Source organism: Magallana gigas, chromosome 2 (genome assembly GCF_963853765.1).
Source record: "Magallana gigas chromosome 2, xbMagGiga1.1, whole genome shotgun sequence".
Classification (NCBI taxonomy): Eukaryota; Metazoa; Mollusca; class Bivalvia; order Ostreida; family Ostreidae; genus Magallana; species Magallana gigas.
The window spans coordinates 11,911,840-11,925,843 of NC_088854.1; the positions used below are offsets into that span (position 1 = coordinate 11,911,840).

The 14,004-nt window shown below is 35.0% G+C and overlaps 1 protein-coding gene across 5 annotated transcripts in view; it reads right to left on the minus strand.

Moving 5' to 3' along the window:
• Positions 1-61: 61 nt before the first annotated feature.
• LOC105321818 (triple functional domain protein) overlaps positions 62-14,004 on the minus strand; it is a 77,688-nt gene continuing 63,745 nt past the window's right edge. For 4 of the 5 annotated variants that reach the window (XM_066075052.1, XM_066075053.1, XM_066075054.1 and 1 more), the window contains 20 exons: positions 13,611-13,680; positions 13,343-13,432; positions 13,007-13,099; positions 12,548-12,676; positions 11,989-12,186; positions 11,630-11,807; positions 11,458-11,494; positions 10,963-11,347; positions 6,709-6,920; positions 6,324-6,453; positions 5,986-6,201; positions 5,611-5,707; positions 4,927-5,229; positions 4,018-4,102; positions 3,726-3,926; positions 2,107-2,245; positions 1,259-1,434; positions 735-914; positions 418-553; positions 62-225 (listed from right to left, as the gene is read on the minus strand). In XM_066075052.1, coding sequence (XP_065931124.1) covers positions 193-225; positions 418-553; positions 735-914; positions 1,259-1,434; positions 2,107-2,245; positions 3,726-3,926; positions 4,018-4,102; positions 4,927-5,229; positions 5,611-5,707; positions 5,986-6,201; positions 6,324-6,453; positions 6,709-6,920; positions 10,963-11,347; positions 11,458-11,494; positions 11,630-11,807; positions 11,989-12,186; positions 12,548-12,676; positions 13,007-13,099; positions 13,343-13,432; positions 13,611-13,680 — 3,088 coding nt within the window. In that variant the 3' untranslated portion in view covers positions 62-192. Of the gene's footprint in view, positions 226-417; positions 554-734; positions 915-1,258; positions 1,435-2,106; positions 2,246-3,725; positions 3,927-4,017; positions 4,103-4,926; positions 5,230-5,610; positions 5,708-5,985; positions 6,202-6,323; positions 6,454-6,708; positions 6,921-8,482; positions 8,502-10,962; positions 11,348-11,457; positions 11,495-11,629; positions 11,808-11,988; positions 12,187-12,547; positions 12,677-13,006; positions 13,100-13,342; positions 13,433-13,610; positions 13,681-14,004 lie in introns of those variants that run through there. The other variant, XM_066075056.1, reaches the window with a different exon arrangement.

Below are 14,004 nucleotides of genomic sequence, written 5' to 3' on the forward strand. Positions count from 1 at the left end.
GCGCTTCTCATGCGCATTGATATACCTTACCCATCCAGGATATTCAATAAGACAACACAAGTGTTTTTAACATGATAATTTATTTACAATTCCATTTTATTTGAGGTAATAAATATATGCATCTTCAAACAAATCACATTAGTTAATATTATGTAACGTATGTAGAACTTTATTACTCCTTCTCTCTGTCGATCAGTTGATGGAAGATAGTAGGCAAGCTTCGCCCTGCAAAAGAAAACAACTTACTGTAAACAAAAATTTCGTCACCTTGCATATATACGAAAGGACGCGGAAACACTGGATATAAACTTTTTAACCAATTAACCTTGATTGCAAAAGCTAGTCAAAAATTCTTCCATCAGCAATATAAATACACTAAACACGAGAATATCAACATTTTATAGAGTACATATATACCTGCAGTTTCTTCCTTTCAATGAAATCCACAAGTCGGTTCGTTGCTATGGGTTTTGGTCGAGACGCAGACGACCGGGGTATTGATGCACGATGGATCCAGAGGCTTTCTAAACAAACTTGAGCAGACGGTCTTGATCTATCGTAGAAATTATCCATATTGTTAAGCTATCAATTTATGATTTTGATCATCAATGACTTTGCATACTGTGAGTAAAAAACCAAATCAACAAAACATGATAGTCTTATTTGCACACCTGTCACATCAGCTAAAAGGTCAAAATGTCTGCGCAAACTGTACTGTATTTCTTTCAACTTACTGAATATGGTCAACCAACATAACTTTGATAAGATCTATGGCTTCGTTGGAAATTTCTGAGAAATATTCTTCCGGAAAACAGAAGTCGTTTTTGACAATGTTTGCGCAGGTTTCTTCTTGGCTTTCATCAAGGAATGGCGACACGCCACTCAGCAGAACATACAGGATGACGCCAACACTCCTGTGAATAGTCAAACATCGGGCGTCTAAAACTTCGTACCAAATTGAGATATAGAATTAAAAAACATTCTATGAAATATAAAAAATAGGTCAAATTTTTAAAGAAAAGATAGAAAAAATAGTTAGGTGGAAAATTGGAGTCAATGGAATACGATGGCTGATATTATATATAGAACTTCAAAGTGTGATTTTTTAACGCAGTATCTAGAAAGATTTAGTACTCTTTTCACAGGATTATTCAGCGCAATTATTACAATAGATATGAAATAATTGATATATATCAATGTGAAGTTATTTTTTCGCATAATAAAGAAACAAATGAATGAACAGACGACGTGTGTGTACCAGATGTCGGTGAGGGTAGAGACGGCCTGTCCACGGATGACTTCCGGGGCCCTGAATTCCGCGCTCCCCGCGTACTCATGTATGTAATTATCGTTGTACACAATCCGGGCATCTCCAAAATCAATCAGCTTTAGACAGGCGGACCCCATCACGTTCTGTACCATCAGATTCTCCGGCTTCAAAGATGGAAAAGTAGGGTAAAGTAAAAATCACATTATCTAGAGTATACAATACCAATTCTAAAACATTCAAGTTCAAAATGAATATATGAATCAGTATACATGTATATAAGATAAAGGGACATAAATAACCTTAAATAGATCTTGTTTGTTTGGTTTGTAAACTAATTAGATACCATAAGAGTAGATACTTTATAATAAATATTACTGTAAAATATTCAATGTATACAATTTATGACTTGTGAATACTAACTATATCGCAACGTTTTTTGATCTCAAGAAAACAATATTTTTATATAAAGCTTAGTAATTCACGCCGCTTCTTTATAATACCTTGACGTCGAGATGAACTATCCTACAGCTGTGCAGGTATTGGTTATATATAATACCTTGACGTCGAGATGAACTATCCTACAGCTGTGCAGATATTGGTTATATATAATACCTTGACGTCGAGATGAACTATCCTACAGTTGTGCAGGTATTGGTTATATATAATACCTTGACGTCGAGATGAACTATCCTACAGTTGTGCAGGTATTGGTTATTTATAATACCTTGACGTCGAGATGAACTATCCTACAGTTGTGCAGATATTGGTTATATATAATACCTTGACGTCGAGATGAACTATCCTACAGTTGTGCAGATATTGGTTATTTATAATACCTTGACGTCGAGATGAACTATCCTACAGTTGTGCAGGTATTGGAGGGCAGTCAAAAGTTGACGGATATAGTCCGCCGCCTCGATTTCGTCAAATATTTGCCGCTGGCAGATGAACTCGAATAGTCTACCAACCTCCAAACTATAAGAGATAGATAGCATTTCCAAACTTTTTTTTAAAAAGACAAACATATTTTTTGATGTAGGAAATAACATTCATCTGATAAACTTACTTTTTAAAATTCGAAATAAACTACGTATAAAAATGAATTAAGGACGTTGGATCCTGCGATCAAGTCTTTAAGATATAGTTGATTTGGTATTGTAAAATATGAATTTACAAGTAGAATTAATATATGATCCATAATTTCCACACTAGAGGAGCTATATCGATCGATAAGAATAATTCATTTTTAATGAGACATAATTTAACAATATCAACACTATTTCCCATTTTCATTTTAATTAAAAGGAACAATAGACAAGAAACAAGAAAATCATTTTTAGAACAGATTCAACGAAGGACTCATTGGCGAGGCTTTAGAACCATTTTAACAGGAGTTTGGACTTTGGGCTGTTGAGCTAAACGGATATGTGACGTAGGTCTGTCTATTTCATTGTAGAAAACTCAGCCAAAGCTCTTTGAAATCAACAGGATTTGTCTGGCTTTTAAGCGAAGTCTACGCAATCGGTGTATATTTCGCTTGACAAATGCGTCACTTTAACTTGTTTTGACGCAAGAAATAGATCGTTACAACCTACTGAAAGTCCGAGGTCTTGTTAAAATGGTTCTATTTTGCCAGATAGTGGTTTGGTCTATTGTTCATACGCCGACAAATTACAATAAAAAAGGGTGAATCTTAATGAAAATTTTCATTAAAAAAGGATGGATGGGTGTATATATTTGCATCTCTCTCTCTCTCTCTCATTATTATTAATCTGTAAACTTGGAAAAGTTCTTGATAAGCCCTACATGCATTTTTATTACATCCTTTAATTTCCTAAAAAAGTACTGTCCTTTATTCTAATAAAGTTGAAAGCCTTTGTCTAGGGAAAATTTTTATCAAGTTTAGTTGAAATGACCAAGTGGTTCCAGAGGAGATAAATGCCTCGCAGGCAGCCAAAATTTGAAATGCCATAATGTGCGCATATTTTTTTTCTAAGTTCAAGGGGCATACCTCTGTACAAATCATCGAACCTAGAACCTAGAAATTCAAACTATATACCGGACCACAATGAAAACTAGTACATTGTTACTAATTGTGCTCTTTTGTCTAAATGAAAGACTTTCTAGTCTGTGTAGGGGATCTTCATTTGTCATCAATTTCATCGATAAGGGTATTTAAGGTTTTACATACGACCAGCGCTAAACGCTTGGCAAAGGAACCGGTGCGCTGGTGTAATATAACAGAAAATGATATTCATAACTTATTTTAAACCAGGTAATGTCATTTAAATATTTCAAATTCGCATGATAGATAAGAATACGAAATATTCAAAATTCTATAGAAACACCAACTCATAAATTTAGAATCTCAAAGAATCTTAGGGTTTTTTAAATAAATATACATCATTTATTTTTAACTTGAAATATTTTTTTACACTGAAACGTATTCACTCACAATTCCATGACAATAAGTAGGTTGCTAGCTGTCTCGTAGAGGTCATACAACTGCACGAGATTCTCGTGCTGCAGAAGATGGAGGATGTTGAATTCCATCTCTACTTCCTCCTTCCGTGTCTGTCGTCTGTTCAGGTACTTGACGCTCACATACTGGTTGGAACACTTCTGTAGACATTTCTTCACAACTGCAAATCTTCCCCTATACATCAAAAGTCAAATTGAATATCATTTCTTATACGAAAAAAACCCTGTAATTAACATAGCATCTGTTTACACTTTTGGGCACCAACCTGCCGATTTCTTCCAGTTCCTTGTAATCGTTATCAAACGTTGACTTCCATATTGCCTGGGTTCCCTCGTCCTTCTCGGGCATTTCTGAAAATATCATGAATAGTGGAACTAAATGTATTACATATGATGGTATGCTTGATGGTTTTGTGTATGTGTGTGTGTGTTTTTTGGTTGTTTTTTTTTTTTTTTTTTACAAAATATGGCATGCAATAATTTTCTTTATGGTGTAAATCACATGTATAAGTACATGTGTATTTGGATTCCAGTAAATTTAGAGGATCTTAAAGACCATCGATGTATTGACATGTACCAGTAACTGTCAAAAGGATTTAAGCCGATTTAAACTGACAAAAAAAAAACAACAACCCAGAATCATTGTCAGAGTGAGACTATACCAAGCAAAAATACATGTAGAGTGGGTTCTCTATAGCTTCGTGGACATACAAGAGAACTGTTGAAGTGTATGAACAAGGACCTGCCGAAAAACTCTTTTGCTCACTGATTTGATTTTGCTTATGAATTTTCTCGCATTTTTTCTCAATTCCTGACTAAAACCATCATTTCATCTCGAAATACTTTAATTTTCTGACAGCAAAAGCTATCACGTGACGCATAAAAATGAACATTTAACGGTTTGAAAACAACCAAAGTGCTCCATTGTAAGTGTTACGCAGATTAAATGGCTATTAAATGTACATGTATTTAGATTGCTTTCAGCAGACAGCGATTCCGATAGATCACCATAATAAAAAGCTCTTTGCAGGACATTAAATCCGGTAACAGTATCCTTATCTTCACATTTGTAATGTATTTTTTATCTAGATATACAATATATAATAAAATTGTTAAACAAACGTCTTATAATTTTAATGACCAAGCTTTTTAGAAATTTTATTCAAGTAATCTACCATTTTCTTGCGGAATGATGACAAAGTCGGACTCTACGCTAGGCTCACTCATGCCCACGCTGTTGTTGGAGCTGACCCGGAACTGGTAAGCACAGCCTGTCACGAGGTCACCTATGACCTGTGACGTATTTGGCACATACGGAATGGCAGCTTGCCACATTGCCATTTCTCTCTCTCGTAATTCGATTGTATATCCCTGAATCTGACCACCGGACAATGGGGTAGGGGGCGGGGCCCACTCCAGGTGAACGGAAGTACCGACTTGGTTACGGATTAGTGGCTTTCCAGGCGGTTCAGGCCGATCTGCATTTACAAAATATAACATTTACCGAATGTTTACGGGTTCTCTTTTTTATATATGTTAGAACCATTTTAACAAGAGCTTGGACTTTGGGTTGTTATGTCAAACAGCAATGTGACGTAGGCGTGTCTATTTCATTGCTAGCCACACAGCCTTGACTCTTTGAAATCAACAAGATTTGTCTGGCTTTTGAGCTAAGACTACGCAATCGGTGTATATTTCGCTTGAAACCAGCGTCATTTTAAACTTGTTTTGACGCAAGAAATAGATAGCTACGTTCTACTGAAAGTCCAAGGCCTTGTTAAAATGGTTCTAATGTTTTACTCATTTTATAGCTAAGCTTCCAACATTATTAAATATTGTTTAGGTCTTGACAAACTTACAAAGAACCGTCACGTGGGTGCTTGTTGTTATGGACCCTAGTTCACTGTACGCTGTGCAGGAATATTCGCCGCTCTCTGCAAGGGAAATACTGCTAACCTGAAAGCATAAAAGAAAAAAATGTTTTCCCAATCTTCATATTTTAAAGTTCTCCGATCCTCAGCTTCAAAATATTTTTTTTCATCATAAAAATGTTATTTATCCTTCAAAGTTTATAAATGAAATAGAATAAAAAGGAAGTTGTTGATGTATCAATGTGTTTTACGAAGTTAGTGCAATTTTGGCCTTGATGAATATAATCTAGAGTTATCGATCATTGATGAGGATCGAAGTTTATTGACGGTTGTTTCTAGAACTGCACATGTAGTTATAGCTACCGCAAGGGAGACAAATCCATCCTCGCTGCTGGTTATTTGGAAGCGCTGTCCAGGCTCAAGGGAGGTGGTATTTTGGAACGTCCATTTGATATCTGGACGGGGTCTGCCACAAATCCTACACGTGAGGACCGCGGTATCTCCGGCCTGGACAGTGATGGGGGTCAGCGGCTGGAGAACTGACGGTACCATCTCATACAGCAGGTCATGGGACCACACCTGTCATACATAACCAAAAAAAAGGCTGAATTCAAATCATACAAAACATTAAAGAAAAACACCAAAACAGCGCGTATAGAAGCAATAGAATAGGCGTGATCGCGTTATATGTGTATGCTCACCTTCCTATCTCGTTCATTGGCTCTGGGCAGGGTCTTGCACTTCCTCTCGGGTGTCCTCTCGGCTTCCATCACTTTTCTCTCCGGTCTCAGTCCTTGCATTTTCATTTTGAAGAGTTGCCAAGAACTTTTCCTAAAATAAAATTTACAAAGTAAGAATTATACACATTAGTCTGTCTGAAAACTGTTTTCAAAGTAACTTTGGCCAGAACTGCCGCTTGCGCATTTTGATTGGATGATATTAGATACAGAACTAAAAAAAGAATATAGAATTCGTACGTTTTCAATGACATTGCGCAAAATTACCACGAAAATAATTTAAATATTAATCCTTCGTAAAGTTTAGGCATGTACATTTATGTCTGCAGATATATTTTACACTCTTTACCTTAGACTACTTTCATCTTTGGGTCCTATTGCCTGCATGGGTATCCATCCCTCGGCCGCCGGGGAGTGGGCGTTGGCGGGACGGTACACCAGGAACATGTTCTGTTGGTTGGAGCAGACCACCTGTACGATCTCTCCCCGGGACACCGAGATTTCATCCTCCTTCACGGCTAGGTAATCGTACATCACTTTGCCAATGTGTACGAGGTTTCCCTGTTTCAACAATTCTTTGTATTATCTTCTCAGTAATGAAGTGATTTCAAAAGTATCTTTTTACGTTACAGACTTACTGTATAGGCATACCGAATAGAGGAAAACTAAACCAATTTTTATTCACCTGCAAGGGAACACCGCGAGGTTGTAAGTTGCCTCCATATTCACATGCATTTGGTGTACATTGTATTCGTTTTAGTTGCCACTTAACTGTTAACTCGCTTGTATATCGTGAAATAAAGTACAAGTAGCTGTGAAAAATTGGTTCACAGTATCCCCTTTGAAATGTAAAATCATGGCCAAGTAAAACTGAATTTGAACAAGATAATTTTATGCTGAAAAGGCCCTCTTATCTTTAATTTTTCAATTCTGGCCTAGACTATAAACAAAGAACATTTGTAGTTGTGAAGTACATTTAGCTTAAAGTATGCAAAAAATTAAACCTATTATGAACAGTTTCGTCGGTTTTTCCCTTAAAAAAGCATATTAAACTGAACGAAACGTCTATATAGTGTGACTTGTTCCTCTCTAAAGATTTAAAGCTACTCACCTCCAGCATGTTTCTTCACATACCATGCGTTAAAGAGCAAGATGCACCACTAGCCCTAGTTCCCTAATGTCTACATGCACATCTTTCATTCTATCAGGGTTAATGACAGTTATGTCTGAAATATTATCAATCTTCTACACGTTCTGTCAGTCAATTTGATGCTGCGAAATTTACAGGGGAATATATTATTTCATAAAGTGATGATTTTTTGTGATAACCTATATACAGTTACAAAAAGAAGTCGTTTATCTACATGTACGTTTCTCTCTGTATGTTATGTTTTAGGGGAGAATCGTGGTTTGTGCGAGATTCTTGATTACAGGAGAAATGCGACATCTAGCTCTATTTCGTGACATACATTATTTCGAAATTAATTATATATACCAAAACCTGATAGTTTTTACCTTCCTTAATCGTGATGTCAAACGAATCTATTGACCAAAGGGTCTTCTAGTGATTTGTAAATCATGAGCTCAAGACCAATTTGAGTTGTAACAATTTTATCTTTGTGCCGAGATAAATGTATTTGGAGTTTTTAATATACTTTATAGACAGTGACCACATTTTAAATACTAGTATATCAAATGTACTTGCATCCGTATCAATATCTCCCAGTGTCTCATTCCTGTTTACCATCTTCTTCCGGTACATCTAAACTGGCCTTCAGCCCAACCCTCAATTCTATTTCACGTAATATGTCGCGGCTAGTTTTTTTTATAGGCATCAGTTCATCAAATAATTTCTAGTGGAGACAAGTGGACCAACTAAACAGTTTCTATACATATCCCAATTTCTGGTTCAGCAAAAACATTCTAGAACATTAAAATGTTAATTATTTTTGCAAAACCAGTTATATTTCATTTCCATGCAGCTTCTCAAATATCATGCATTTAGATCTAACTCTTGACATGCATGTTAAGCAGTGTGGGTTTAAATATATAATGCAAAAAAATCCTTTGTTGGTGTCCTTGATTCAATCCAACTCAATTTCTACATCTTTCTGCTGCTTCCCCTAGTATACTGTCCCTTCACTGATTGTAGAACAGAAAAAAAAACTCACGTTCGATTCGTATGAGAACAATACTTTATTGTCAGCCAATGCAGAATAGAATTCTGATAACAACAAAGCATCTTGTAGCCATATAATCTACCATTGTTTATCACATATACGTAACCACCCACGCAATTTCAGCACCTACACATGTAGAATATGCAATCAGATCAGTAAGTACAGATCTAACAGGAGAAAAATGTTTCCATTGTCATGTCATTATCGCTCAAATAGTCATTTTCAAATCTTCGTGGAAATATCACCAACAGAATTGGATAAAATTGTTCGGTTTATCAATTTTAAGGGCACAACTTTAAAATTAAGCTTAGTCTTTGTGCATATTCTACATGCAAGGTGAATTCAAATATCTAATCCTTCTCATAAAAAAAATGCACACTCAGCACTATCAGATATATAATATATATATATAATATATATGATGTAATAAATTATTCAGTAAGGTACATCGTAGTTTTAACCATAGAAATGTTTATTTCTATTCAATTAAAATCCTTGAAGAGTTACATAAATTTTCCTGAAAAAGATTACATCTAAATCAATATTGATAACCCAAAGCATTCAAAAAGCAGAGTCCAATGAAATATCTCTGCTTTTCCTGGACATATTCTTAAATCCAAAGCTGAACCTTAGGCTTTAACAAGTTAAAGAGAAAAGTTTCACACAGAATACAAGAAAATGGGAATGTTATCAGAAACATGCTGCTGAAATGAAGTATGCGAATTACAGTTCTGGGTATTCATTTAGTTGAGAGTACAATTACTCAGCCATAAAAAAAAATACATACAGCAAGTAACGAAAGTATTCATGGAAAACTACACATTAAGACAATTTCAGCTGCTTTGTATAATACAACCTTTAGCAGTGCTATAATTATAAAGATATAAAAGATAAAAGATTGAAAATTAAAACTATCATGATAGATGAGGCTAGAACAAACTGAGACTATGCAGTTACCCGGTACATATATGTTGACCACATTAAGGGAATACTGAAGATTCTAGGTACATCTGAACTGACATGTACTCTGACTAGTAGATCAAAAATCTGATTTCTTAGCTAGCACTTTAAAATAACCTTAAAATGTAATATTGCACATAGATCACTCTCCAACAATTAATTGATCACCATTCTACATATAAGAAATTACAGTCCTTCTGATAATTTTCAATGACATGAATGTTTCTACACTGCTAACGATAAGAAAATAACACATAGATCATATTGTGAGCAATCTATTCTAAGATGACCTTCACATTATCATAACTTAATCTAATAGAATAGATGTCAGAGATAACATTTCCCATACAATACAATGATTAGTTTTGGGACTGTTCCCTTGAATACTGTCCGATTAACACTCTTTAAGGTGACTATATAAAACCACAAGGGGATCACATGTTCATCATTTTACAGAACATGATTCAGTAGCATATCTGTTGAGCAAAAAAAAAAAATCAAAAAAAAAAATCAACAAAGTAAAAAGCAAAATACATAGTGACCATACATACTATACACCCAGACGGTACAGAAGTCAGATAAATTACATCATGATAATAAATAAATGGACATACAATATCACAGCAGATATCTGTACACATATACATCTACTTTCACTTCTAGACTTTCACTTCAACACCTTGGATGTGTTTTTCTTTGATTGCCTGCTTCTTAACTTTAAGTTCTGCTATCAATTAAACTATTCAAATGAAATAACATACAACACTGGTACACCATTTCTGTTATAATGCCTTTATAAATATCATAAAATATGGAGAGTTCTGATTTGTTTTTTCTCCCACGCTCTCATATCATAATGAAAGATTATTCACACAATGACTAAGATCGATTACTATAAATCATTTAAATATCAATTAATGGTTTAAATGTAAAACTGTTCAAAAATGCACATTTGCATTTTTCTGTTCAAACTAGTAAATGGTGAACACAAGACTTATGGATTTCTTCTTTTGTTAGTAAATGGGAATGAACATTGTTACAAAGAACAAGATCAAATGATTAGGGGGAGGTAACTGCGCTTGACTGGAGTCGTCTTATCAGAAACATACACATGCCTGAGCAACACAGTGTGCATTGATAAAAAAGTGCACAGTCCTTTTAATTTCACCAGATCTGTGAATCAAGACCCTGAGATATAGCAGTTCATAGCTCTGTGCAAAAATTAATTCTCCCCTCCAGATTATATAACGCTTTAACAAGTCAGAGTGATTGCAGGCAGATCTGATGCATCAATTTTGAACTTCACACAAAATGCATATTTTTGGTGTATATATCTACAAATCTATCATTAGATCTAATCACAGAGAATCCACATCACGTGTGAGTTTGTCATCACAAAGATTAGGAACACTGTCTAGAAGCCTATCAGTGAATCACGATGCCTTCATATGCTGCTCACTTACCACAGGCTGTTGTTGATCATCTGTGTTGTTGACATGGTTACTTGAACCTTCAGAAGTCCTTGACCCACCAAGGTCATTGTTCTCAAGGTCTCCTGAAAACACAGAGTCACTGTTTGATTTTTTGTACTTGTGTCCTTCAGATTTCTTTGGTTTGGGGGTTGAGTCCTCCCTGTCTGATTTGACAGGAGATTTTTGGACTGCGTCGCTAGAGTAGTCTTCGAGGTCTGGTTTTGACGACTGTGTTGGAATAGACTGAGATCTTAGTGTGCTGTTGGGGGACCCTGACGTCGTCCCGTTGGTTTTACTTGTCTTGGGGGAAGGTTGAGACATAGATTTGTGCAAGGAATAATCTTTGGAAGGGTTTGTTGAGATGTCAGGTGATGACCTTAAAATAAAACAAACACATGTACAGGTAAAGAAAGAAATTTTTGAAAAAATCCTTTGCAAGAAAAGGTTCTATTAATTTAATATTCATCACAAAAATGTTATACTTACAAATCTGTTGATCGCATTTTTGTAGGATTGGTAATGGCTAAAAAAATAATTAAATTGATGTTAAATATCAAAACACAACTGCAATTTCTGAATAAACATGAAATACTATCCTTACTATGATCACATTTGAAGCATGAACTTGAATTGCATGTCACTTAAATGAAGCGTTTACCTATGGTGAAGAAGCCCTGCATATCTAATATAGATTTGAGACTAGAGACCCAGTTGTTTTTGACTTCTTCATTGGGACACTGTATGAGGTATTTAGCATCAGAGCCAGGAGACTTGTCTGTCAGCATAAACCGCAGTGGTTCGTCTGGTATGTTAGGCTCCATTACCATCTGATTGGTCTGAAATTTATAAATGAAATTAAGAAAATAACTAGAAAGTCACGGATTTAATTTCTATTAAAAAAAACCTCCCAAATTTCAGAGATACTGGTATATTTTATTTATTTACCGCTAATATGATTTAATTCATCAAGAAAAACCCAAATTGCAATTTGTGTGAAATTTCCAACTTATTTTTTACCTTTAAACTGTTTTTGTAAATATAGTTGGCATTTGAGAAATTCCCCTTCTTCCTTTCTATCTTTTCACTAAAAATTGTGATTTGATCAAACTGAAACACATGGCGTTCCTTGAACTTGTAGTCTGTTTTATTCTTCTCCACCTCGGCCACCTGCAGTGTGTCTTGTAGGAGTAACTTCCCTTGTGCTGTGATCCTTCCCTGTACACAGAAGAAAAGAATGAAATCATGTTTTCAAAATATCTACTTGTACTGGTAATTCAATTCATGCATATGCATGTATAACTTTCATTATTGTCATTTTGTAATTTTTATTAATAAAATGTTGGTTTTTATTTGCATATATGTAAAATACTAATAATTTCCCTTTTTTTTAAATTATAAACTTTAAAAAGTATCTTTTGGTTAACCATTGGGAAAATTTTGACTGGATAGATTAAGTATTTTTATAATGCTACATGTTTAAGCTCATTTACAAAGCATAAGAAAGTACATTAAGAAGTACAAGAACAGGAAATGAGTCGTAAGGAAATACATCCGTCAATGGTACGTGAATACTTACATCAAATCCCTGCAGCCTCCCTACTTGCATCATGTCATTGGCCGCTTTAGGAACCACGCACATGACATGGAGAGCTTTTTTTAGGCTGTCCGTGGATTCCCCTGCACGTTCTGTATACTTAAGTATGTCCTGGTAAAGACAAGTAGGCAGTCATTAATACTTGGTCTTATTTCAACTCGAAGAAGTTTACCAACGCAGTGAATATAATGTCATTGTAAGATACAAAAGAATGTAGACAGTTAAGATATTTGAATGATTTTATACAAAATGTCTTCACCATTGTAAATTTCATCTGAGTTTGGTCATAACCCATTGTGAGAGCAATGTCAAATTAATCTAGGCAAGCACTTCTGTGTACTGGGGTATATAGATTTTTACAATGGGCATTAAATCTTTCGTTTTCCTTTTCAACAGGTTCAAGCAAATCAAAATTAAACAAATCAGAACAAGTCAACCTACCCTGAGCAACAGTTGGTACTTCATGATTCTTTGGACTGGTTTGATCAGGAGGTCAGACAGCTGCAGGCGGTGCTTCAACTTCTGTCGAATTTCCTGAAATCGAAAAACATTCATCAGTCCGTAACATAAGTAAAAAAAATACTTGTTCAAATGAGACTGAGGTAACATTTTAGCTCATCGTAAGTTTTCTGGCCCAGGGTTCTGTACAGGTTTTATGGTATACAATAAACAGGCTCAAGATTTTGATTTTTAAGAACATTAAATTCAAATGATCAACAGCTAGTTTGCTCATAAACATATTGAAAATACTGTAAATTTATTTATTATATAACATACCTCAAAGTACGTGTCGCTATATTCTGCCACTATGAACTCTGATTTGGGTTTGTTTTCACAATACTTGACATACATATGAAGTCGCCTCTCCTGAAATAGAAAAAATGAAACTTCAAAACAAACTTAGACTTCATCCTGCCAAGATATTTATCAATACAAAGAGTGAATGTTGAAAACTAGCTAATGAGGCCAAATCTTTTTAAAACTTCCAACAGTGCTTTTAATTATCTCCAGTAGATGACATCTCATCCATTATTTTCATACTTACATATCTTGTGAAGAGTGAGCCTAATTTCTGTGCATCATCAACACATTTCTCCACCTCCTTACAAAATGTTCTGAAAACAAACAAAAAGCTGCTGATGAATTGGGACCCAAGAGAGTCTGTTTTTGCTATCTTCTATTTATCGCTCTGACAGGAATACAATAATTCACTACAAGGCAACTTAATGAGCAGAGTAGTTTTCAATGTTGTTTTAACTTTATAATTATGATCTGAGAATTTTCATTTTACATCAATCAAGTGATCCTGCCAATAAATGTATCAAACAATTTTGGCAGTCTCTCTGTTTCATCGTTTAATATTAAGTAGCTAAATGAATCGATTGATTTGGGTTCCTCAGTATATGAGAATGATTAATGAGGGCAATTCTGATTTTTTA